Source organism: Rhyacophila brunnea, unplaced genomic scaffold, assembly GCF_057557595.1.
Source record: "Rhyacophila brunnea isolate RB1 unplaced genomic scaffold, BYU_Rbru_1.0 scaffold_6, whole genome shotgun sequence".
Lineage (NCBI taxonomy): Eukaryota > Metazoa > Arthropoda > Insecta > Trichoptera > Rhyacophilidae > Rhyacophila > Rhyacophila brunnea.
The window spans coordinates 44,281,104-44,308,134 of record NW_028233276.1 but is presented as its reverse complement, the minus strand read 5'-3'; the positions used below and the strand labels follow the sequence as shown (position 1 = coordinate 44,308,134).

General features: G+C 43.5%; 1 protein-coding gene across 1 annotated transcript; it reads left to right on the top strand.

Annotated features, from left to right (window-relative positions):
* trx (histone lysine N-methyltransferase trithorax) lies at positions 1 to 26,560 on the top strand. The gene is made up of 13 exons (XM_085956255.1): positions 1 to 577; positions 989 to 2,234; positions 6,437 to 6,628; positions 7,439 to 7,806; positions 8,726 to 9,430; positions 10,089 to 10,277; positions 11,389 to 11,625; positions 12,208 to 12,369; positions 12,459 to 21,563; positions 22,397 to 22,626; positions 23,891 to 24,024; positions 24,424 to 24,614; positions 25,941 to 26,560. Exons 1-13 carry the CDS (start codon positions 392 to 394, stop codon positions 26,112 to 26,114), a joined length of 13,119 nt encoding a protein of 4,372 aa, XP_085812381.1. The 5' UTR covers positions 1 to 391; the 3' UTR covers positions 26,115 to 26,560.
* Positions 26,561 to 27,031: the final 471 nt, after the last annotated feature.

Sequence of the window (27,031 nt, the reverse complement as noted above, 5' to 3'; positions counted from 1 at the left end):
ACTGATCAGACAGAGGCCCACAAGAGCCAGGTGTCGTTCACACCGTGGCCTTGCGTTTTGGATTACTATTTTGACAAAAATTTTAAAATAATAAGTTTGCAACCCCGTGAATATTATGATACGACTTATTTATGTTAATTGACTTTTGAAATATTATCAATAAGGACGTGAATCATGATTTTTAGGCGATCTGTTTATAGTGTAAATTACAAAAACAATAGTTTAACATCTGATACGGAAACGTTCAATCAATACTTTTTCCCGTGGCCAGAATAAGCAAAGAATACTTTGAGTTTGAATTACGTCGCAATTATTTGTACACATTGCGTAAACGACAATCCGACCGCGTCTCCGTCTGTTCCGCGCGCGCTGACGAGCGAGGGTGAGGAGCATGCGTGCGAGTTTCACTACTTTCAATGGAAACACGACGGTCGCGGCCCGTTCGTCACAAATTAAGATGGGAAGGTCAAGATTTCCAGGGAAACCATTTAAATTTCAGAATAGGAAAAGAATTAGCGTCCTATTGAACGCGGAGCATAGTGAAAATGATCGTGCATCGGTCGCCGGCAAGAGTAATGTGAGTGACATGTTTTTAGCTACAGATTCGTTGGCGAACGGCGGTCTCGTCGCTGGCTTCGCTCGCAACGGTTTTCATTTTGTCAAAAAAGTGTTTTTTTAATTGTGAACGGCGAATGTTAAAATGAATCACCGGAATCCTCGTCGTTTTGAGATCGCATATTGACACATCGAACCGTCGAATCGAAATTTTACTTGTACAATTTATCCTTGAGAGCACGTCGTTTGACGTTTGTTGCGCTTTTTGTCAACAAAGGACAAAGCGTCTTTCGGCCGTTGTAATTTGGGAAAATACTAACCCAGGGTAGTATTATTAAGTGTTCGTTCGCATTATTGTCGTCGATGTGATGCGTCGTGAGCGATTTTACTATTCGGTATGTTCTGTAACCATCTTTTTCTTTGACATTTGCAGGAGGAGGCCGAGGGGCAAAATGAAAACGACCCAGACTCGCCTAAGATAGTCGAAGAGGCTGACGGGGCATCGGCGCTCGCCGACGCGGCCGCCGACACCGTCCGACCCGAGGCCGCCAAGACGAGGTCCCGGCAAAAGATGCAGGCCGTCAGGGACGACGCGGAGAGGGCCGTCCCCGCCCCCGCCAAGAAGACGGTCACGTTCGGCGGTGTCGAGAGTTGCGGGGACCCGTTCAAACCCTTGAAGCGGGTGCCGGCGAAGTCCGCCCGACCTCTGGTGTCCATCATCAAGAAGCGATCGGCCCTCAGGGCGTCGGAGCGGACCGCATTCTACAATATTGTGAAGCCGGCCAGGCTGACGGACCTCGGTTCCGAGTCCTGCGTGGACTTCGGCGGTCTGCGGGCCCGACACAACCGGAGCCCTCCCGTGAAAAAGTCCGCGCTTAAGTTTTCCCAGCTCGGAGACGGCCGCAGCGTGTCACCCCCGCCTGCCGCGCCGGAGAGGGACGCGGTAGGCCGCCGAACCGCGCGACCCGTCAAACCCAACAAGCGGTTCGTCGACTCCGAGGACGCTGTGGCCGGTGCCAACCTGAGCGGCACGTCCGCCAAACTTCTCAAGAAGCCAAAACTGATCCTCGATCGGAGCGACGCGAACAATTCATGCCGCGATGAAGCTTACGAGACGTGTGACAGTTCCGCCAACAGCAATGACAGCTCGGACTCGAAGCGGGCGACGTTCATCGAAAACGCTGCTGGCCTGTTCGGCTCTGCCTCCGCCGAGAGCGTGTCCGCCTCCTTCCAGGACACCTTTGCCAACGGCCTCAAGGGAGCCACTCGCCCAATCGACCATGCTTCGCCTGGTGACGGTCCGGAATCGCCCGTCTCCGACCCGGGCGGCGACGGGTTGCCTTCCGAGCTATCTGAGGTGAGTCTCAGGGGGGAAGGCGTCTCACGGCGCCTGCTTCAGCCCTCCCGGGACGCCTCGGAGACACCCTGCACTTCAGATCAGAGCAGCAGCAGCGCATCTGACTCAGACGACAGCTTACCGTCCTCCGAGAGCGAGGAAGACAGCGAGCGAGAGGCCGAGCCCCCTCCTCCGCCGCCTGATCGTTCTCCCCTGTCCTCGCGCCTGCTCGGCGGGAAGGTGATACTGCGCGAAGCGCGGCTGCAGCTCAACGCATCTACACCCAGTAGTAACGGCGCCGATGGCCCCTTCTCGGCTTTCGGCACCAACTCTACCAATACGAGTGAGCATTTTATCAATATTGTGAAAATGCTATTTGTCCATATTAAGTATGCAAGCAGATCTCTCCAATAAAAACATTACAGTGCTCATGCAGTGAAATGAGAGTATCGATTCATCATGGAGGATTCAATACATGTGATGTGCCTATCTGTAACGACCCAATAAATTCAGTAGTTTCAGAAATTTCGCATTTAGTACATTAAGTCATGGATAAGGCTTGCAAAACCCTTGAACATTTATCAAAGTATATGAACTAGGGTTTGCGATCCTGGGGTCCCGTTCGATTTCTCAATCCCAGTATTGAAAATGTTGGAATCCTGACATCTCGCAGTTACTTATATGTTTTTTGACAATTAAAAACGATTAAAATTGTTGATATCTCAGAAATTTTAAATAGGTATTATAGATAAATTATAAATCTTTTTATAAATGAAATCACCATCAGGAAACCAGAAGTGAGGGTGTCCGTGTCAGTGTCGAATCAAAATAAATTGAGATAAATATTAATCCTGCGAATGAAAATTCCATCCGGGATTGTAATCCCTGATACATACGTAACCTTTACACTAAGAATGGCTTTCGAGAGATATGTCATTGATAATGTGATAAACACATAAAGAATGGCTCTATCCCTGAAATGTTTACATAGTTTTATATTATTGTGTCGATCAATGACAGCAACAATTGGATATACTAACTTTTATATTATTCGGACAAGCCTCAGAAACATATAGGTTCTCTCATATGTTGGGTAGTGATCCTGGCGGCTTTATCAGGTCATAAATGTTCATCGAAGAAAGTTGATTTGGTACTGTTCGGTTATCAGGAATACAGCGGAAAACACATTTTGAAAATAGCCGATAAACTGGATTATTTGTTAGGTTAACCTAACCCAACCTAAACTAACCCAAACTAACAAATAATCCAGTATATCGGGTATTTTCAAAATGTGTTTTCCGCTGTATTCCTGATAACCGAACAGTACCGTTGATTTTTAAATCTTTTCTATACCCAGTCTTGAATTAAGCTGATTCTCACATCTAAACTCGCCTCGTCTGCTGCACAGCCATAGTTCAAACCTTCTAGGAACGACGATCCGGTGTTGCATATGAAGACCGCGCACATCTACCTAGCGACAGTCGCACGTAACCTCTTGAAACATATAGATATTTGGATGCGGCGATCGGTGAGCCAGTAAAGGAAAGACTAATTCGTAGGTGTTTGTATGTGTTCTGGCATCTTCGACTCGCAGTAGCATGCAATTTGTTGATAGCAGTACTAGATGTTTTTTTTTTCAAACTAAAAAATTGCATTCGACCAATCTGCGGAACTCCATTTGGCAACGTGTGTTTTGTGAATAACTATGACATCACATTGATGTATTCAACGCGTTGCAGACGAGGCAAGTTTATATGTGAGAGCCGGCTAAATAATCAATCATAATAACTGCATATTACTAAACGATGGAGATGGTCAAATAAAAGAAGAACTTGCAAGTAATGTTGGGAAAGAGAATTCAGTTTCACTTATTAGTTACTTGTACTTCTTTACTTCTTAGCCATTATTATCTTTATAAATTGATGTTTTTTTGTCAATGCCGAAATCTTTGATAAATTTCTACGGTAAAACTCACATAAACTCATGAATGTTCATGAATTTACCAAACAGATGGTTAATTGACTTTCATTGCTTTTGCTCTCGATGTGACGAATCGCCTGTTTACTTGGTTTGCGGAGACGCAGTATGGCTGTAATTTAATATTCTCATTAAGTAACCCAATTGTTATTGAGGCAATCGGCCGATTTATATCAGCTTTGGTCTCACTCTTTTGTGAAGAAGACTTGAATCGAATGACATGCAAATGTTATTATAAAAACCGCCCTAATATAATATGATTTTTCATATTACAATTTCTTTCGAGTTTTAATTGATTTCAAGTTTGTAAATACAGTAGAACCTCGATTATCCAAATTTCTTTTTGATCGTTAGTTTCGTTTGATTATATGAAAATGGTACAATGTCAATTATATAATTCCTTGTTTTACTATATTTCAATAGCCGGACTTGTCATTATCCAGACATTTTCAATTAGTCTGGATAATTGACGTTCTAATATTTGTATATAATCCAGTTCTTTGGGAATTCCAATTGAATTGTATTTTACGCATGGAATCTCCTGCTCAAATTCTATGAGATTTTTTATTGGAGATTCGCTTGTTTGTCTTTTGTGATTTGTCCTAGGAATATTAATGAAGCCATAAAACCGAATGACCAATGTTATCAATAAAATTAATTATTTATAAGCAAATTGATAATATCTAAAACCTGTTTTCACACATTTCATACAATATGTCTGTTAAATTATTGTTTAACGCCGGCGATTGAGCATTTCACTTTCCCAAGGAGGGGAGTTACGTTCACAACTGTGCAATTTGTTTGCACTTCATCATTCATATCCATTTATAAATAATGACAAATCGGGTATTTTCAAAGACATTGAAAAACCCTCTTTGAAGATATAGCTATTGTATACGACGCCGACAATAGGATTACTAAGATTAATTTAAATAAAACACAACATTATACCTAATACTTATTCCACCTAATTTAATAGGTATGTCTATTTTAGTAGGACATTCTCTACTGATATGAAACATTCGAGGGGCTTTCATTATATTATCTACACGAGAACGATGATGAATCAAAACGATTTATTTTTAAATTTAGTGAGTTGACTCGAATGTGATATACTCGAACAATGTTAAACCTTTTGAAAAATAAATATTTATTTTATTCTAAAAGCCAGGCTCTCACCGCCTTCTTAACTTCTTTATCACTTGATACGCGACGCGCCGTCTTTGAAGATTTTTACAACAGATAATAATCCTGGGAAGTCCAGAAGGATATAACTTTGAGTGGGTGGCTCACATCGTCAAATGCCGGCTTGTATTTTTGTAGACATGTGCACACGCACATCATCGTGAAGGAGCAGCATGTCTTCCGCAAAGCTGTCACTCTGTTAGCATAACTCTCCCTTGTTACAATTGTTTTGAATTGGCATGAACTCGTATAAGCAAAAAACAGTTGTCATATCCTTATTGACAGATTATTCTACCTTTTTCTTTTTAGGGGTTGGGAAAGTGCGGTACTTTGACTGCATACTCAAATTTTTACCTGGGATGTCTATTATAAAACGCCCATTTCTTATTTCTAATGACAGAAACTAAGCGCTAGTAAAATAGTTTCAGCATTAACGCCACGTATTTATTTTACAAACTGTATCTACCGAGGTCGCCATATCCTGAGTTATTCGAAAAACCTTCAGTTATTTGTCTGCTAAAATTAAATGTTCAATTTTCATGCGCATCTCTTCAGATGTTGCTTCCACAATTGCCCAATATGAGAGTTGTCTTCATTGGCCTCTCCATCATACTGCTTCCTTTAAAATTTGACTATAATTTAAAAGAGCAGACTCCGCATAAGCTTCCACCATGTCTTCATGGATCTCTTTTGGCTTCCTCCCTTTGAGGAGACATTTTGATCATAGAATGGTATTTTAAATTGAACAATTTCTTAGTAGGCTTACACGAGGACCCATGTTTCGCTAAATGTGAGAGTCACACTGAGCTGAAACTATGCATGAATGTCCTTGAGACAATCTAATCCTTATTTCAATGCACTCTCTATTTTCTTTCATACTGAGGTATATAATAAAATGAACACCCTTCGTACGTTCTTACAGCATTATATCAGAAAAGAATGTCCTGTTGAAGTAGATGAAATTTGTTTTAATCGTTATTAAATTATGTTCAAAATGTATTTTATTACGTTTTATTTTTCATCAGGTAATACTTAAAACCATTAAAGTGATTGTCGCACACTTTCTTTGTTTTCTTTTCACATTTCACTCTATGCTCTGAGATTTATTTTGCAGGAGACAAAAATGCATGGTTGCCACAAGACTAAAAGAAGTTTTTCTTTTACTGCGAACCATCAATATTTAGATGAACAATTGCATAAAATCTGTAAATAAATCAAGAACGTCGACCGACGGCAGACTGGCAATTACATTTTTACTGACAAGGTGCTGCCAACACACAATATTAACTTTTCAGCAGTTGTTGATTCAAAGACACTAATGGCTGTGGAGTGGTTAGGCCACTTTATTTATATAAACTCTGGTGCTAACAAATGGTTTTGCAGGTACGAACCCCCCCTGCACAGTGTCATGTGGTGTGTGTGGTGCGGTGAGATTCTACCGCTTCGTGAGGCAAGCTCGGAAGTTCGGCATCTACTCATGCGAGTCCTGTCGCAAGTTCATCTCCAAGATGATCAAGAAACAGAGTGTCGCGCAGAACACCGCCCTGCCACAGCTGCACTGCCTCAAGGGAGAAGGTCTATTTATACCACTATATTTTTGTCCCTAATTCAATTTCGAATGCTGGGTAAGGTCGTTTGATCCCTACCTTCTAATGGAAAGATGCTATCATTTCAAAGGTCTGCATATAAAAGCATGTGAATCATTAAAAAATATAACAAGACATCGATAATTTTCTACAAACACGTATCTCAATTTTTGTCAGTTTTGAGTTGTTTGATGTAATGAATTCAGAATTTGAATACACACATATTCCACTAACACGTATCTCAAAACATACTAGATTTAAGCAATGCAAAAAAATTGTATCACAATAAAAGACTTTTATAAATATTATAAACTCGTATCTTGAGTTACATGTTTGTAAAGTACACAGAATACTGAACTCGACAGATGATTTTACTGACTGAAGTTTTCTCGTAAGTCAAGATACGTGTTTACTGCTGTAATATTGTTGAATGATTCACAGTAAAGTTGCATCGCATTCTCGTATCTTCGACAATATGACTGATCGGTCGAAAGTATAGTCCGATAGATTGAAGAAACATAACATTTTTTTTCATGATAATGTTGTTTGTGGAATGGATATTTCATGGGAAAAAAATTATTTCTGAATTTAAAACAAAATAAAGTGGTTTTTTGTCTCCTGAAAAGTTGTGTTTTATAGAGACGTGTTTTTGTAGAAAATTAACGACAATACGTCGATAAATTTAGTCTTTTTTATGTCCCCGTGGGGATTAATTAAGATTGCAAACTGACTATGTACATTGTTTTGCTCAAAAAATAAAACTCGCCTGAAGATTTCTAACTAAACAAATTAATTTTAGGCACCTGCCACGTGCCTCCGATCGTGAGATCACAACAATGGAAATTGCTCCGGTGCGCCTACAAAGCCCGGTGCCACGCGTGCTGGCTGAAGATGTGTATAAAGGCGTTCCAGGTCCCCGCCCCGCTCAAGGCGTCACTTTACGCGATGCTGCCGCCCTACATGCGACCCGCCGCCAAGCCGTCCGACACAACCCTGCCTGCTGGAAGTCCTCAAACCAACCCTCTGAGGCCCAACTCTGCCCTCGCCGTCACCGCACCCTCTTTCGCCACCCTGTCTGGTATCTCTGAAGAGAGAGAGAATGAAATCACCACTGGGAAGAATGCTAAAACGGATATATCTAAGAAGAATAATGACGAAAATCAAAAGGTTCGCTTGCGTTTCTTCAAATTTATCTTTATTGTGTTTACATTTTAAAATGTCCCGAAATCACACGATTTACAGAAATTTATTGTGTTAACATACACATATTCTTCTAGTTTGAAAATATAATACAATAGATAAAGAAACGATGGCCGCGCGGCTCAATGTGTTGGCTTATAGCCTCGTGGGTCCCAGGTTTGAATCCTGGGTCTGGCAAGTGCTCATAGTTTTTCAATTTGTCTATGAGTCAGAGTACAGACCTAATAGGTTGAGCAAGTGGCTGACATCCATTTCTCGTAAAAACAAAATCTGTTAATACAAACCTCAACTCAAACTCTTTGGAGACCCATATAATCTTATTAGGATTGGACATGGTTGGGAAAAAAAAACTATGTGGTGACACTAAAATATAAGTAACTACATAATATTGAATTGTGGACTTATTTTCATTATTAGACGCCTCACCCTAATATGCAATGTGCCTGTCAGTGCTGTCTGTTTGATGTTTGCTTTTATAATCATAGTCTCCTGACTTTAGTAATTTTATTATTGACGGTCTTTATTTTATGGACGTATTACAGACAATAATTTTAATATGCCATTAAAATTTGTTTTGTCTTTTTGGTTATCTTCACCTTCATTCCATGTACCCACCATGGGTGTAATTGTAATGTATCACAATGCTTAGAGTGATAACATCTCACTAATCTCAACGCGATACATTACACTCACAGTGGATACATGGAATGAAGGCGCTGGGCATACAACTATGACACAATTGGTCTGAGCAATCGAGATTTTTCTATATTAACGTATTGCTATTAATAAGTATATCATCTGTTCTCGGCGAACTGAAAATATATCAATGTCTGCACTTACCTCATTGAAAATTGAACTTTATTCTCAGTTTCTAATGTACTTGCAGGCTTTACAGGCCGCAAAGAAAGAGGAGACCGCTAAACCGGAGAAACTCAAACCTGAAGAGGAGACCAAATCGGAAGACAACTCGGAAGGCAACAGAAAACGTCGGCACGCCAGAATAAAAGTTCGGAAGAAAGAGAAAGCAGGTGAAAGTGAGCGGATCGACTCCACCAAGAGGCAGAAAATGGAACTGAAGGGGCCGAGGGTGAAGCACGTGTGCCGCTCGGCCTCCATCGTGCTGGGGCAGCCCATCGCCACCTTCCCTCACAGCGATGACAAGAACCTGTCGGATGTCTCCGATGCCGCCTCTCTCACGGACGGGGAGAAGGAGGACACCCTACACCGACAAGCGGAGCCCCCGCCCTGTCCTCCTTGCCACGAGTGCCATTCGGAGAGCGACCCGCTCCTCCCTGTAGAGAGTGTCGGGGCGTTACCGACCGTTGATGCTGCCCACGACGCACAACCGACTGACGTAGAAATGGTCTCTTGTAAAGAAGAAGAAATGTTGATCTGCAAGGAAGAAGACTCCACTGACAGTTTTGATTCTACAATCAAAGCAGCCGACAAGGAAAACCTTCCAGAAACGTGTCCTGCTCGCGATGTCCAATCCATTAAACGTAATGCCGAAGACAAGGTCGGAGATGTCCAATTGCCTTTGGAGATAATCCAAAAGAAATATCACAAAGCGGTTTTAGGAAATATTTCAAATGTAAGTTTTCATTCTTATCTGTACCGATACTTTCTGATCGAATTCTCTTTATTCTCTGTTTGGGATATTTGACTAATCGATACCCTACTTCTATAAGGAAAAACTTTGGTGACAACAGACTATAATGTAAAGTTTCATCGAGCATCCGTGGGGCTAACTCAAAACTACAGGTTATAAATTTCTAATGCTGTTATCAAAGAACATGATTTTTAAAGTTGTTTCTGTATTAAACTAGGGTATCGTAATATTCATCCGACTGTTTCAGCTGAATATATGCACACACATGTTTGACCTGACCACTGATATCTGAACTGCAGATAAATTTTGATACAATATAAAATTTCTCATAAAACCTATAATATGATGTCTGCGAACGAATTCATTCGTTAAGTATTGATAAACGGTTTGATGACAGAAATTATTCTCGATCATAAAAACTAAGGTGCAGAATTTCATGTAATCATCATCAGCCGGTGTCGATCCACTGCTGAATGAAGGCCCTCCTCCTTACTCTCTGGGCCTCGAAAACAATATTGTTCATAAAATATAAAGTGATTCAAGTAATATTCAATCTATTAGAATTAAAATTCAAATTCCATTTTGTGCTTTCAGTCGATGGTACAATATATTAATTTTGGTAACTATGATATTTCAACAGGTGCGGGCTCCGTCTAAAATATTACAGCAGAAATTCAACCAGCAGAGGCTGTCCGATACCATCTGCACGGACTTCTGGGAGTCCTATGATCCTGACGAAGTATGCATGACGGGATGGGGGCTCATAGGAGCTGCCCCTTTCACCGTCACCGGACTCTGCTTTCTATGCGGTAGCAGGGGGAAGGAGAAGGTCAGCCATCGCACACATTTTATTTTCTCTCTGAATTTTTTGATTTGTCTTGAACGTTAAAAATAATTATATGAGGCATTCGCAGCATGGTAATAATTATATTATCATTTGCATTCAGGTAAAAGTCACTATCAGTAGAAAACAATACTCTTTGAACGGGCTTAGTCTCACGAAATACTGAATCTGACAAATCATCGAGCAAATGTTTCTACCAAAGTAATTTTTCCTGAGGAGCCTTGAAGTGCGGTACCAATTTACCATAACTTCTTCACAAGGTAGATAAGATTGTAAACGTGCAGATTCAAAATATTTAACATACATTATTCCTGAAACACCATCAAGGTTGTTATCAGGTTAGTTACTTTAGGCAATTAGGCCTAGAGGTACTACTCGCAGTTGTTGCAATAATTGAAGGCACCCCCGAACAATGATAAGGGTCACATTTCAATAAATTTGAGGAATGAAGAAAAACGTTTAACCAAATATTTTTACAAGAAAATTATTTTATTAATTGATATTACATATTAATATAGAAAACATAGACTTCTATACTTCTCGACTTCATAGAATCTTGCTTTTTCTGCCTTCATTTAATTGATTTATGCCACTAGATGACAAACTCACACCACTAACATCCGCCATCTTTGTTCTGCTTATCGTTGTTCTTTGAGTAAGCAGTTTTTAAAACCTTACAGCACCATCTAGGTGTGAAGGATAAACCTTTTCGATACATGAACACGTTTACAGGAATTTAGTTATCATTGTTCTATACTTAACTCAATATGCAAAATATGTGCTGCTTATCGTTGGTTCGGGGGGTGCCTTCAATTGAATAAAGTTGCAGATATGGTAAGAAAGTAAACAGTTACATAAATGAAAAAAAAATTATCTGCTTGAATTAAAAAAGAAATCTGAAAACCAGCATTTCCAAAAAATAAGTCATTATAATCATGGAAATTGATTTTACATGAAAAAAAATTTAATTAAAAGCGAGAATTGTGTTTTTCAAACAAATGCTTTTATTGAAAATTGTAACCAGTTTGCAGTATCAAAAAACTTTAGATTCAACACCATATGCTGGATTCGTATAGATATCTTTGTACTTTTGCAGTTGATCCACTGCTCCAGCTGCTGCGAACCGTACCACCGATTCTGCGCTGAGGGCGGTCTGGTGGGTGCAGAGAAGACGAGCGCCGGCTGGCTGTGCGCTCGTTGCGTGCGCTGCTCCGGCTGCAGCTCATCCCATGCCGGCCCGGCGGCCGCCCGCTGCCACGCCTGCCGTCGCCACTTCCATGCTGCCTGCCTCGCCGCCAACCGCCCCATAAAATACCGCAGCGACTGGCCGCAGGTACGCTATTTGACGCTAGCAGTATGATAAAATATGAACACTTGTTTGAAAATGCAAAATAGCTTGAAAAGGAAGCATGATACTTCGAACGGTGTCCGAAAATGACATTATCATATTTTATTATTAACCATTATAGTAGCATACCGTGTTGAATACGTTGAACATGCCGTGTTCACATAAGATTATTTTAATTAGTGACCTATTGCGACGGACGCTCACATAGGATTAAATACGTTGCATGATTTTGGATGCTCTCACATAGTACCTATTAATTTAATATCGATTTTATTTTTTTATTTGATCTTTCCACAAGTGATATAATACAGAAGTTAGTGAAAAAAAAATGCACATCACTTGGTACCAACAACTAATTTTCGTCAAAATCACCACATAAGATGAAGAAGAAGAAATGCAAATATTATCCAGTGACACAATTTTTTTTTAGAAAAGGATAGGTACTCAAACAATTTGCTTTGATACAAATGTGGGGCATATCCTTGTCTAATCAGATGTGCAAGGTTATTGTAAAAAAAATATTTTTACATCGATTTCAATGCGTTAAAATTCTTGTGTTATTTGTAGATCTGCAGTTCATGTTTGAAATGCAAGAGCTGTGACAGTTTCAAAGTGACCAAGTTCCTGGGAAATCTTCCTTTCTGCTCGTCCTGCTTTCGCCTCCGCCAGAAGGGAAACTACTGTCCGCTGTGCCAGGGCTGCTATCAAGACAATGACTTTGACAGTAAGGTGAGTCGCTGTCATTTTTTCTATGGTCGTTTATAAGGACAAATCATACAACATGAGAATAACTAACTAATGGTGTTTTTGTTGGGCAGATGATGGAGTGCGGGCGGTGCTCGCGGTGGGTGCACGCTCGCTGCGAGGGGCTGAGCGGTGAGGGCTACCAGCTGGTGTCGGCTCTGCCTCACTCGGTCGAGTATATCTGCCGCCTATGTGTCCCAGAGGATGCACCGTGGCGCAACATGCTGGGCGCCTATCTGCGCGGGAAGCTGCTGGGGGTTCTCAAAGCGCTGGCCAAGAACAAAAAGGCTTGCGCCTTGCTCAAGCTCACCCCGCACAAAAGCACTCCCACTGACCTGAAAACTTGCGTGTGTGTCTCCCCTGTCGCCGTCAGAAAGCTTGTGTTCGATGACGAGTCTGAGAGGTACGGACTCTCCGGATCGGACAGAATTGCAACTGACATCCGGGGAGTCCGGCTGATCGCCGGCCTTAAGGATGACTCCAGTTCTCTAGATGCGAGGGATCCGGCCGAGGCCAAGGGGACCGTTCACAAATTACAAGAGTCCTTGCTGCGCGATAACGAGATATGTCTGTCAGTTGGACAGTTTGAACCGGCCGATAATGCCCATGACCGCCTCAAGGAGAAGTATCGCATCCGCGACTGTCGTGTCCGCGTTCATGATATTGCCCGCCCTGACGGAGATGAGCAGGATGATGACACCGGCGATTCAGAGGCAAGCGCAGACACCCCGCTTGTTGGCCTGGCTGCAGACGAGGAGGACCGCGACTGCGCGTGTTCCGGTTCAGGACGGGAAGTTTCACCTTCATTGCGAGATGTTAAGATGCGAGTTAACGCTAATGAGTACTTCTCGGTTAAGGACTTCAACCGAGACATGCTGGACGCAGTGGCGGCCGCGGCGGCATCCGAGATCGGCTCGGTCTACCGGGACGCGTTTGCGGAGGCCTTCCCCTGGTTTGACTGCGAGTCCAACCGCCTTGATCCCAGCCTCGAGATAGAGGATGACGACGATTCCGAGTCGGTCAAGGACGAAGACCTCTCAGAGCGCCCTGGCCGACATCTGGGAGGAGAGCCGTCCGGAGACCGAGCACTGCCAGGCGACCGGGCTGTCCCCGCCCTTCGGGAGGACGACCCTCCTGAAGAGCGCCTCTATGAGGATGATCCGCACGACGTGAGGGCTTGTGCCCTGTGCCGGGCAAGCGGAGAGGGGGAGCCAGCGGCAGAGGGACGCCTGCTACACTGCGGCCAAGGTGACTGGGTGCACGCCAACTGTGCGCTGTGGTCAGCCGAAGTGTTTGAAGAGATTGACGGCTCGCTGCAGAACGTTCAGAGCGCCGTTTCAAGGGGAAGGATGATCCGCTGCAGCCTATGCTCAGGCAGAGGTGCCAGTGTGGGCTGCTGCGCCAAGAACTGTAGTGAAACTTTCCATTTCCGCTGTGCCCGCCTCGCCCCCTGCGCCTTCCTTGACGACAAGCGGGTCTTTTGCCCCGCACATGCAGGTGAGGCCCGCGACAAGGCCCTGCAGAAGGACGACGAATTCGAGCTCGCCCGCCCTGTGTATGTGGAATTGGACAGGAAGAAGAAGAAGTACTGCGACCCCCGCCGGGCTCAGTTTCTCCTGGGATCACTCACTGTCAAGAGGCTCGGCAGGATTGTTCCGGCTGTGTCTGACTCGGATGACGCCCTGGTCCCTGTCGACTTTGCTTGTGGGAGGCTGTACTGGTCCTCTGAGAGGCCGCTCAGAATTGTGGAGTACACCATCCGCACCAGACTGCTGGCGCCAGAGCTCGCCCCCGGCTCCGACACAGGGGTCAACATTACTTTAGATCACTCAGGGAACCCACGCCGTACCGAGAGGATCCTGGCAGAGATCGGCTCATGGCACCGCTCCTTGGAGAGCGGCGGGAAGGTGCGTTCGCCCTCCGCTTCCGGGGTGTCACTTGAGGACTTAGCTGTGAAGCGGGTCGTAGAGCGGATGCTGGATACTGTATGCCGCCAAGAGCAGTCCGACGATCCGCCCGAGGAAGAGCCACAGAACACGGCCGACCTGCTGCCCCCTGAGCTGAAGGATGCCATTTTTGAAGATCTCAACCATGACCTCTTGGACGGCATATCTATGCAGGACATCTTTCCTAAGCTGATGTCCTATGAGGACATGGCTGCTGTCGATCCAAAAAATGAGCTCGTCTACGGCGGAGATCCGAGGGAGCCCAGACCAGACAGATCCAGAAGGGGCACTGAAGCTGAGTCCTGGCCGGATGATAAGGTGTCACCAGAGAACTTTTCGAACGAGCAGGTGGACCCCGGACGAGAAGCAAAGAAAAGCAAAGTGGATCTTTTCCGAAATCTGAAAACCGCTGTCGCCAATTTGCCTGCCGTTAAAAAGTCAAAAATTTCTATGGATGTCAAAATTGCTGATTCCGTTGAAGGAGCAGGTGACATCGTTCACATCAGACCGACCGCGCCCGATTCACAGAAACCCTGGCAGCGAAAACAGTCAATTGTTGTCATTCGGGCCCCACTTGAGAAAGATGGATCATCCCCAAACGAGCGGCCATCCCTCCTTTCAGCGATGGCAGAAGACAATGAAACAGAAGAAAATGATGGAGATGACGCACAGTCAGCGATAAAGAATGAGAAGTCAGAGGATTCCAGCGAGCGAGTGATAGATTTTTACACAAAAATACATTGTAGCCCTATCTCACAGTTGGACGGCATGGATCACGACTGCCCATCCGACAGTGACTCGCCACCTGCCAGCCCTGCTCGGAGGGCTTTCTCCCCCATCACCCAGCTAGATGGGGCCGGGGATGACGCTTCTTCCAGCAGCTGCAGCGAGGGCGGCTCCCCACCGAGGGAACAAGCAGCAGCCTTATTTTTCACATCAGATGTCACAGATGGCCGCTTTGCTCTTACGGTCGCTGCTGGTGATCCGACTATCGCCGTCTCTGCAGACCCGGCGGGAGCATTTGCAGCCGGCCCTCCGGAGCGCCCAGTCCGTTGCGACCGCTGCCACTGCACCTACCGCACAGAAGACTCTTTCAACCGTCACCTTCCTACCTGCGATATGATGTCCACCAGTGAGAGCGAGGGAGAGACCCCCCGCTCCCCTGAGTCCAGGACCCTGACGACGCTCCAGAACGCCTTCGGCTCTTTCCCGCAGCCGTCGTTCCTGTCACAACCTCGTTTCGACGATGAGCGATTTGGCATTCCTGAGCCTGTGGCACACCGCCGAAGCTCTGCCAACACCCGACAGATCACCATCAATGGGACTATTGTGGAAACCGGTTCGCCTGGCCCCACCACTCCTCCTAGGGCTGACGGGGGTGACTTCAAGGGCACATTCGTACAAGAGCCACCCAAAAGTTTCGCTGCACCCAATATCCTTCAGCAGGCGCAATACACAACTCCACAGATGCTCATATGCTCTCCGGGAACTCAGACCGTCAACGCATCTAAAGCGGGAATCCCTCAGCCTCTGCCTTACGGAATTTGTGTCAAGCCGGGCGTCGGCCCACAGCAAACAATGGGTGCGCCCCAGATGATCTCAGGCCAGGGGCAATACCAGGCTGTCCTATCTTCTAGTCCCGGCCGGCTGGTGGCCGTCTCAACCCCCCATCAGAGTGAGGCAAAGGTTCAGCCGCAGACTTTCTCAGCCCCCTTGACCTGTCAAACGGTGTCCGTCCCGATAAACTCCCTACAAGGTTTACCCCAAACTGTCAGTGGCGGCCTGAATGCGTTCGCAGGTCCCCACCTCTCCTTCAGGTCGTCCCCTGTGCTGATGCCTGCCAACTGTGCTCGCCGAGTGGCCGTCCAAGGGGTTCAGCCCAAAAGTCGGACAGTATCACCGCAGGCAGTCCAGAAGTCTCCTAAGAAGCCCCCACCCGTGCAGCCAAAGCCCATCTTCCAGACCACCAGGGGCCGGGGGCGGACTGCGCCCAAGACCCCAACAATCAAGCGGCAGACCAAGCCAGACCGGCCTGTCCTGAGTTACGGCCGTCCACCTGGCGCTGGAAACGGAAGCATCCTGCAATTTCAGCATGGTGGGAGCGGAGCCCAGCCTTCCATTATCGTCCAGCAAATGGGTAACGGCAACATCGTTTCCTACGTGGAGGCTCTCCAGCGGCAGCAAGGCCAAAATGTGCAGTATATAGCCACCATCGCCCCACAGGGAGACTACAAGCCTGCACCCGCCCACTATATATCGCCTGGCGGCATCGTCCCCCAGACTTTTCAAATCCAGCAGACGGAGTCTGGAGGCCTAGTGGCCGTCCCGAGTGGGGGCATCCCCGTCTTCTTGCCACAGGGAGGGGTCGGGATTCTGCCACAGGGAACGATGCAGACGGCCAGTGGACCCACTGTCGTCTCCTCTCAGCCTCTTGGGATGGCTCAGGGCAACCCGCCCAACCGGGGACCGGCCCTGGTATCTCAGGGCCGGCCGTTGGCGCAGCACGGCACCACAAGCGGCCAGCACACCGCCCTCGTACCCCAGACCACCCTCCAGTCGGCGGGGGGCACCGTTATTTCCCAACCCGGGGCAACAGTCTTACCAGCAGGAGCCATTCTGCCCCAGGGTCTACACTTCTGCAATGACCGAGTCCTGTTGGGATCGACTCCCGCACTCGAAATGGTGACTGACTCATCGGGTTGCGTATACCTGACCACACAACCTGTCTACTATGGTCTGGAAACAATCGTGCAAAATACAGTTATGTCCTCTCAGCAGTTTGTCTCGACAGCAGTGCAGGGTGTGTTGGCGCAGAACAGCAGCTTTTCTGCCACCACCACACAAGTATTCCAGGCCAGCAAGATTGAGCCCATCGTGGAGATGCCTGCTGGATACGTGGTGGTCAACAATGATGGTACGGTTGTCTCTCAGCCCAGCGCTAGCCGGCAAACACCGCCTAACCAGTCACCGGGTCAGAAGACCATCAAGACATTCCACGGCCCCGTCGCTGTCCAACCGGCTGCTGACAAGTTTCTCCAGCCGGCAGGTGGCCGACAGATTAAGCCTGCGGTGCATACCAGCCGCCAGACTTTTAGTGTTGCGCCTGGCAAGCAGAATGTCAATGTTCAACCCATCCAATCGGTGTCCGTACAGCAAAGTGGAATCCAGCTCCCCGTGAACTCAGCCTCCGGCCATTGCAATTTCTCCATTGGTGGTGTTCCCGTTCACATCTCTCAACCAACGGTTACAAGTTCCGCCTTGTCATCGCCTGTGGTTTACACTTCCCCGGTGCAGTTGGGCATCACCCAAGACACAGGTCGACCCGGAGCAGTCCTGGGGAACCAGCAAGGACCGCGTGCAACCCCTCAGCCTCTGTGGAGGTCTACTCAGAGCCCGATGAGCACCGTCTCCGAAGCTAACGTCAAGTCTCAGCAGATGATGACAGTTCAGAGCAACGATGGACAGAAGTTCATCGCAGCCAACGGAAATTGTCAGGTGTTCAACTCTCCCGGCCACATCATTCTCAGTGCGTCGGTCAACAATTCCAGGAGTTACACACAGTCACACTTCACTCATCCTGTCTTTAGCGAGGCCTCCGCCAGAGGACAACTCTCCACTCATGACCTCAATGGCGCTGACTCTTCCAATGCATCTCAGTCGCCGTCTTGTGGCTCAAACGGAATAGGGCACACCAACGCCAATTCCTTTGTATCTTCCTCCTCCTCCGGTGCACCGCTCGTCACCTCTTATGCAGTAAACAGTGGCGGCAATTCTACTAATGTAAAATATTCCCCGGAGAATCCGGGCAACTGTCAGAGTATTATGCAAGGGTCACCGAGTCGACAGTCACCTCAGATCGCAGACAGCAATCAAGCAAACAAGCCTGTGAGCATCCAGATGGTCCCTTGCGGTCTGCACCGAAATGCGTCTGACTCAGGTCTCGTACAAAATAATCAAAACACTGTGAATGTCCTCCATCTACCGAGTAACATGTCGAACATGTCGTTGCAAGGTGAGAAAGTATTCCAAATGACGGCCTCCGGCAGCCCCGTGGTAAGCGGCGGACAGGGAATGGGCAACACACAGAATCAGGTTGGCTGCAATGTCCAGATGCATGTCAACAACAGCAATCGTTCTCAGATCAATGTCACAGACCTACACTCACACGTCAACCAGGGACAGATGATGACTTCCTCCAGCGGTCACGTGCACGTCCCTAATAACAACAGCAATCACATGCAGTGTACAAGCGGTCAGATGAGCAATGCATGCAGCCAGCACCAGATCATCAATTCCAACGGCGGCCACCAGCAAATCGTGAACGGAGTTTCGAATAATCAACACCAAATATTGAACTCCAACGGTAACCATCAGATGGTGAATTCCAGCAGTATCCAATTCAATCCTGGCAACCAGCAAATTTTGGGTAACAATTCGGGCAATGGTCAACACCAGATGTTAAATGCCCAAATTCACAACACTGGCTGCGGAGCGCCCAATCAAATTCACATCATCAACAATTCAGCCAATCATATGCAGATGTCCGGGAACCAAATGCACATGTCCAATAATTTGAACAGTAACATTTGTAATGCAAGGCAGCTTGCCGATGGCCAGATCCAGATGATCAGTCAGAATAATCAAGAGGAATTGAACAACCGGCATCATCAAATTCACATGCAAAGTCCTAATGAACGAAACCAAAATCAGATAAACAATCACAATTCAACGAATCACCTTCAGATGCATAGCGGCAGTGTAGTAGGGAATCAAATCCATATCAATAACCAGATACAAATGTCTGGTAATTCCATCAACCAAATACAGATGGCCAACAATTCCATCAATCAAATACAGATGGCCAACAACTCCATCAACCAAATACAGATGGCCAATAATTCCATCAACCAAATACAAATGGCCAACAATAATTCTAATAACCAAATACAGATGGCCAACAATTCTAACAACCAAATACAGATGGCCAATAATTCTAACAACCAAATACAGATGGCCAATAATTCTAACAACCAAATACAAATGGCCAACAATACTAACAACCAAATACAGATGACCAACAATTCCATCAACCAAATACAAATGACCAACAACTCAAACAACCAGATACAGATGACCAGCAACTCGAACAACCAAATACAGATGGCCAACAACCAAATGCAGCTGGCTAACAACTCTAACAACCAGTCACAGATGACCAACAACCCTAACAACCAAATACAGATGGCCAATAACTCTAACAATCTGATTCAAATGTCCAACAATTCTAACAATCAAATACAGATGGCCAACAATCAAGTGCAAATGGTGGCTAATTCAAATAGTAATCAAATCATTACTCCGGAGAACTCGCACGAGATGTCGATCTCTAGTAACGGTAACCCACAATACCAAATGCCCCACAGTCATAATATGAATGAACAGATATTCTTGGTGAACAACCAAATGTCATCCTCCAATATTATGATGCAGAACAATTCAGGAAACCACTTCAATAACAATAGCAACAACAATATCATGAATCAAATTCAAATAAACAATAATGTCATCAACCGGAATCAGATTGCACAAAATACAGTCATGAATCAGAGCGTTCATCAGTTGCAGAATACCATGCATCAGCATCATCAGACCTCGCTTAAAGTCACCGCTCTGAATCAAAACTTTACTGCCAAGGGTCCTGCGAATGTGAGCGATTCCGGCGATTCTAATACTATGCCGTCGTTGGAATCGGAATCGATGAAGATCGGGCATCCCGTTCAGAATTCACCAGGGAAGCAGTTGAACACCCCCGTTCTGTCCATTCAGGGCGGCAACCAAATTGGATACATTCACATGAGCAATAGCAATAATCAAATTATTAGTAATTATCAGGATAGAAGTCAAATCACGGGCGTCAGTAATTCGACAGGCGGTCATGTGTCCCAGCAGAGTGGACCCATCATAACAGTCGGACCCAATGAAATTATGGCGTTGCCAAGAAACATGATCAACTTGGACGCGTCAGAGATGCAACCGAAGATCACCGTCCCCGATACACGGTCCGTGGGAATGCCCGTGATCAACATCAATGGCGGATCGCTCGTCGTCCCCCCGCTCTCTGCCGCCGGTGTCAAACAGATCAATCTGCCTCAGCATAGCATGGCAGGTAGCTGCCTGGCCAATGGCAAACCGACCAATCAAATCAATCTGCCGATACAGAACAATGCCGGCGTACACAATGCTAACGGCGTCAGCACAACCATCAGCTTGCCCACCCAAAGTCTCTGCGGCACGATCAATCTGCCCACTCAGAGCGGTTCGAGCGTCACTCTTCCAAAAGCCCCACCGCACCAGAGCGGAATTCCTACCAATGTCGTCAATCCCATCCCCCAATCTGCGAGGCCCATGAACAGGGTGCTGCCCATTCACCGGGACGCCCAGACGCCAAGGGCTGCGAGGCCCAAGACCAGAGTGGAACCGCCCAAGCCCCCGCCCCGCAGTCAAGACATGCCCGATTTAAATATCAAAGAGGAAGACACGAACGTGGATGGTGATCTCGACAAAGCCATAGCTGAATCCAAAGCCATGCTGGAGCTTGAAGAGCAAAAAAATACCGAAGCGCTGATGATTCAATCCGCGCTAGCCGCGGACGCTCCCCAGACGTCCACAGTCACCGTTGCAGTCACGGAGTCACTCAAAACTGAGGAATTGAAAAGCTCAAGCCGACCAGCTACCGTTCTAAACAGATCTATCAGCGGAAATGCTTCAAAGGCGCCAGGAAAGAGCATGAAAGAAAAGGAAAACGTGTCTGCGGATTCGATGAAACCTCCCCTACAGAAATTGGACGTTTCGAAGCCGAACAGGGAACATACCAATGCCCTGAAGATGCAAAATTCTCCTGCGGCCATTCAGCGGAAAACACAGGTGCGCAGCAAAGTTGGCATAGAGAACGTTTCAAAGTCAACCAAACGACCTCCGTCAGGCGGTAAGATCCCCAAAGATGACGGGCCGAAGTTGATCTACGAGGTGAGCTCCGACGACGGATTCAGCTATTCTTCCACATCTCTCACAGATCTGTGGTCTAAGGTATTGGAGGCAGTGCAGAACGGTCGGAAGCGGCAGAGACTCACGCCACTGCCTCTCCAGTGCAATCTCATGCAGACTATGGCCGGGACACACATCTTGGGGCTACACAACAACGCCCTCAAGTACCTCATCCAACAGCTGCCTGGGGTGAGTCAGTTCAATTTTACAAATATGTATTATTTTTTACCAATCATTGTTTCGTTGACAATTACCGCATCCAAAGTAAAAGTGACAATGGTCTCTGACATTCTTCTAGTGCAAGAATGTTGAACAAATATAGATTCTGCTTTAAGACATCACATTTTAAATTGAAAATTCATTACATATGTGTAAATTATGTAAATTAACTGTAATTTGGAATATCATAATGACTTATTAAGATTAGGTAGTGCATTTTATTCCAGGTAGACTAGAAGAGTGAGATCTTGAAAATAATCTATTTAATGTTTCTATCCGATATCCGGTTCATATCGTCAGCCTATAGCGTCGTGGGTCCCAGTTTCAAATTCTGTGTCTGACAAGTACACATATTGTTTTTCAATTTGTGTATGAGTCAGAGTATGGACCTAATAGAATGAGCAAGTGGCTGACATCGATTTCTCGTAAAACAAAATCTGTTAATACAAACCTTCCACTCTGTGAAGGCCCATATGATGTCGAAAAAAAAAGAAATCCGGTTCAAAAACAAAATAAAATGTTCTCAATTTTATTATAAAGACATAAATAAATTTGGCCAACACCTGGCGCCATCTATAAATCGTGTTATATCATTGCCTCGATTTAATCACAAAAAATATGATTATTTTACCTTGGTTTACCTTTTTTCTAGGTATGTTTTCTGAAGTTTTTAAAAATTATATATTTTCATCAATAAACCATAGCTGACATTGCAGTGACTGATTTAAATTTTAATAAGTCGACAACTCTTTCATGATTGGTGGGACCTCATTCAGAATGTATAATGAATCAAATATTTCCAGGCGAGTCACTGCATAAAATACAAAGCACGTCACGGAAACAAGTTACCGAGCGGGTGGGAGTTGGACACTGGCCCTGTGGAAAGTTTAAGGGAGAGTCCATTTGGAAGCGCGAGGGTGGGACCAGCCGTCATCAAAACGTGCCCTGATATGTTCAGTTGGCTGGCATCGCCTTACCGAGATCCCCCTCCCCCACTCGTCATGACGCAGGAGAATGATAGCATCATTTCCAGGTACTGTCTTATCATTTATTAAATAATTTTTAACAAAATATTTCATGGCATTACAGCTTTCAGAGTGGACGAAATTCTTCTCCAGAATGGCCTACGTACCAGTGGCGAAAGGCAGATGTTGGCTGTGGAGATTCGACATAAATAGTGCACACTAATGTTTGTCAGTCATACTTATTTGTTTTCATTGAACTAATAATACAAATTGCAGATTTTATCGGTTAGTTTTTAAAATTCAATTGAACATTGCCTTGACCAGAATTTGTTTGCATTTATCCATCAGAAATAATAAAATACATAAATTGTGAGGCTATAGAATAGTAAAGGTGACAATTTGAATCTGCTTCTGGACGGCAGTTTGGTAAGGTATATCACTGCTTACTGATTTACACGTCTCCTTTGTTTATCCTTCTGGGTCACATGGTGCCATCCGATTTTCAGATTTTACAAAATGCTCCAAGGTAACTAAAATAGGTATAAAATCACTGGTATATGCTGTAGTATAGAGTTGCTCTTGCTAATGTGTCAAATTGTAACATGTCAAATCAAAACAACTAAATTCGTATTCCTGTGAATTACAGTAAACCCTCGTTAATACGAATTCCACGGGACCGAAAATTGAAAAATAATCAAATTACGAATTATGAAATGTATGGTGGGAAAATATTATAATTTAAAAAAAAAAATGATTTTCATCAATATCGTTTACGATCATAGATGTGCCTACCAAATTTCCAGTGCCGTGTGTGTTAATTTGTCATAAAATGTCAGGAGGATTATTTTTATTACCTTCTTAAAATTAGTAATTATTTATGATGTTTTACGAAAAGTCTCACAATTTTCAATGACTGGCTCATGAAATAGTGTACTTTATTACGATTTATTGAATATTTTTATATGCCAGGACTCTGAAATAATTTCAAATTACGAAATTTGAATTATATGTATGGTTTTATATGAAAATAATGTTCAAGGGACTTTTTTTCACGAAAATTTTGAATTACGGCGAATTTTGAATTATCCGTGTTCTTATTAACGAGGTTATACTGTATGTTTCAACACGCCGATTGTTCTACAAAATCTAAACCTCGGTTACGCAGAAGCATTGTTCGTTCCATAATCTTCAATGCAGTGCCATTGTTTATATTCAACTGATTGATAATATTCAGTTTACAATTAAATTGTAGACAATTATTACTTTATTTAAAATGAATTGCAAGATAAAAGAGTATCTAACGGTTGTGCAATTGTATGGTTTCTGTCACAGGCGACTTCCCAGCACAGCCTTGCCGATGGCTATGCGCTTCAGAAATCTGAAGGAAACATCGAAACTGACCGTGGGTGTCTACCGATCTCATATTCACGGCAGGGGCCTGTTTTGCCGGAGAGAAATAGACGGAGGTAACTTTTGCTTTTAAGATCACTTTATATAAATCTTATATAGGTATATATATGAATATGTATTATATTGTTATTTATGTGTGGGTCCTTTGAAAGCAAAAAAAATCGTGCTACCTATTAATTTAAGTTTGTAAAATTTTAGGGAGAAATTTGAATTTTTTTTTATTCATCACTTTCTTGTGTCAAAATTTAAATGCATTCACTACATTAACATGTTATGCAAGGATGTTATGTATTTATTATTTTATATGTAATTATTCAAGTTCATTCATTTGATTTTAGCTGTTACTGTGTACAAATACGTTGGCATATTATTGATATACTATACTATGCTTTCACTGTGACAGAAAAATAATGAATGATTGGATTGCGGTGATGATGGAATTTCTTTGTTTCCAGGCGAAATGGTGATCGAGTATGCGGGCGAGGTAATTCGTGCGGCGCTGGCCGACCAGAGGGAGCGACGCTACGAAGCAGCACGAGGCGGCCGAGGTGTGACCGGCTGCTACATGTTCCGGGTCGACGACCACCTCGTCGTGGATGCCACAATGAAGGGGAACGCCGCCAGATTCATCAATCATTCCTGTGATGTGAGTTCTCAGATAATTTTCAACTTTCCACTGTTCATTTCTTAACGGCCCACGTGCTCGGCGTAGGTCAAAATTGAGTTTTTATTGTATTTTCAAACCATGATCCTGGACACTCCTTAAACGTGGTAGATAATCTATTTATATAATTTTGAAGCCTTATTATCCTTTATATTTATTTTAAACATTTGATGACTGCATAAAGTATTTTTGTTACATAAAATAGTATTCTTTTAAACCTCTCGCTCTAATGTTTTAGAATATAGTCATATTTCGGTACACGAATGTGCAGTGGTGTTAAAATTTTTTACATTTATTAATTTTTAAACGCATTTATAAAACCATTAGTATAATTTATGATGAGATAATTTTAGTAAAATATTTACGATAAAAAATTATATTGATAATCTCTGTGATCCCAAATTTGACAAGAATTAGGCATTTTATTATTCAAAAAATCGGCAAGATTAACACATTTGAAGATGATTCTAAAGATATTTATTATAAGCTATGTCTTTGACCATTCAAGTGTGATAAACGTCTTACGAATAATGATTGCTTTATAATAATTATTGACCTAAGAATAAGGTAGTGTTTTTTTGAAATACGCCATTTCTTTTGTCATTTCCCAGTGGTTAAGCTACAACATATGGCCGTAGCCGTAAATTGACAAACTATAATTGAAGTAGGGAGTAAAATGATATTGACCGCGCGTGTTTGAACATGTACCGTTTAAAAAAAAATAAAAAAAAATTCGGTTAGTTTAGTTCAGTTCAGTCTGTTCATTTTTGCAATGTAATGTAGAAAACTTTGCTTAAAAATGACTATTATACTAATGGAGTTCTACTAGTAATAGTCTGTTCAATTAATAAGTAGGTTACTCTTTATTACTCTGGAAGTAATATGTATTATGAATTAGTAATTTTATTTTGTCTGGTCATTTTTTTTTATTGTCTCTTCTGGCATATTCGTTTATGTATAACGTGATCTGTAGTTGCAATTCATAACTATGATATTTTTTTTGGGTTTTATGGCTATCAAAGACATGGAAAAATATGATGCTTGCAATATTAGACTGTTTTATAATTTATTTTAATTAATAAATAAAATAGATAAATCTAGAAATATTAAAAAGAAACTATAATGTTCATAACTTTTTGAAGTAATCCGACTTATATATTGAAATTATAAGTCAATAGTGAATCTGAAGGTTCAAGTGAAACAAGTGAATAATAATGTCGTGTTATGTCAAACAGAAGTGTACAATATATCAGTGTCGAACCCTGTGCGACAAACGAGTTTCTTGACATGATATTTAAAATGTTTCAGCCAAACTGCTATTCACGGGTCGTGGACATCCTGGGCCACAAGCATATCCTGATATTCGCCCTGCGCCGCATCAACCAGGGTGAGGAGCTCACCTACGACTACAAGTTCCCCTTCGAAGAAGTCAAGATACCCTGCAGCTGCGGCGCCAAAAAGTGCAGGAAATATCTCAACTGATTGACCGACTCGGCCGCCCGCTGATAGACTGAACACTTATATCTCTAGAGATATGTCGATGGATACAATTTATTTATGACATTTTTTTTTTATAAAATATGTTATGAATCATGTTTTAATGTACTTATAGGACATTGAACACGTGTGTTTTAATATGACTTCATTAATTTCAAATTATCTGCGTTTCATTTTTTATGCAGATTTATTTGTCACCCATCAGATTCATCCGTAATGCGCCGGCTAGACAGCAGCGACTTGCCTGCGCGGTATAGTTTGTACAAAAAATACGGAATATTTTTACAGCGCTTTCAGTTTGCGCAAGCTACAGTTTTACTGTCCATACACACTGGCTTCCCGATAAAACTGGTTTGCGCAGGTAAGCTTGTGGTAAAGTATGAACGTCTAGCTGGCACTTTGGTGTGTTTTTCTGATAATATTTTTGTTTTAATAAAAAAAAATAGCTGCCTATTGAAGAATAAATACTCTGATAATTTTGATAACTGATTATTAAAAACATACATTTTCTTACAATATTAATTATTTAGTACAATAAAATCTGTTGTTTTCATTGTGTTGACTAGTACATAATAATATACAATAAATGATTTTTCAACGAAACCACTTCAATACGTTCAAATTGTATAAAGTAATGCGTAATTATTTTATATTCTATTGTCATGATAATGATATTGTATTTAAGCAGTAAAATAATATGCATTTTGTGAATTTGCTCTTACACGCGAGTAAGTAAGTTTAATTGTAATAATAGTTTAATACTTGCTATCACTCTAAACATACGTAGCTAATTAAAGATGAATTAAGTATATGTACATGCAAAGAAATATTATAATTAACACAATATACTTGCTAAAAATCAATCTTGATGGAATCTCAATTACTTATCACGTTAATAAGTG

Excerpts from the sequence above, each read along its gene's own strand:
- trx (XM_085956255.1), top strand. The coding sequence starts at position 392 with ATGCGTGCGAGTTTCACTACTTTCAATGGAAACACGACGGTCGCGGCC. Across the intron at positions 7,807-8,725 it reads ATAATGACGAAAATCAAAAG|GCTTTACAGGCCGCAAAGAA; the intron begins GTTCGCTTGCGT and ends ATGTACTTGCAG. Across the intron at positions 22,627-23,890 it reads AATGATAGCATCATTTCCAG|GCGACTTCCCAGCACAGCCT; the intron begins GTACTGTCTTAT and ends TTTCTGTCACAG.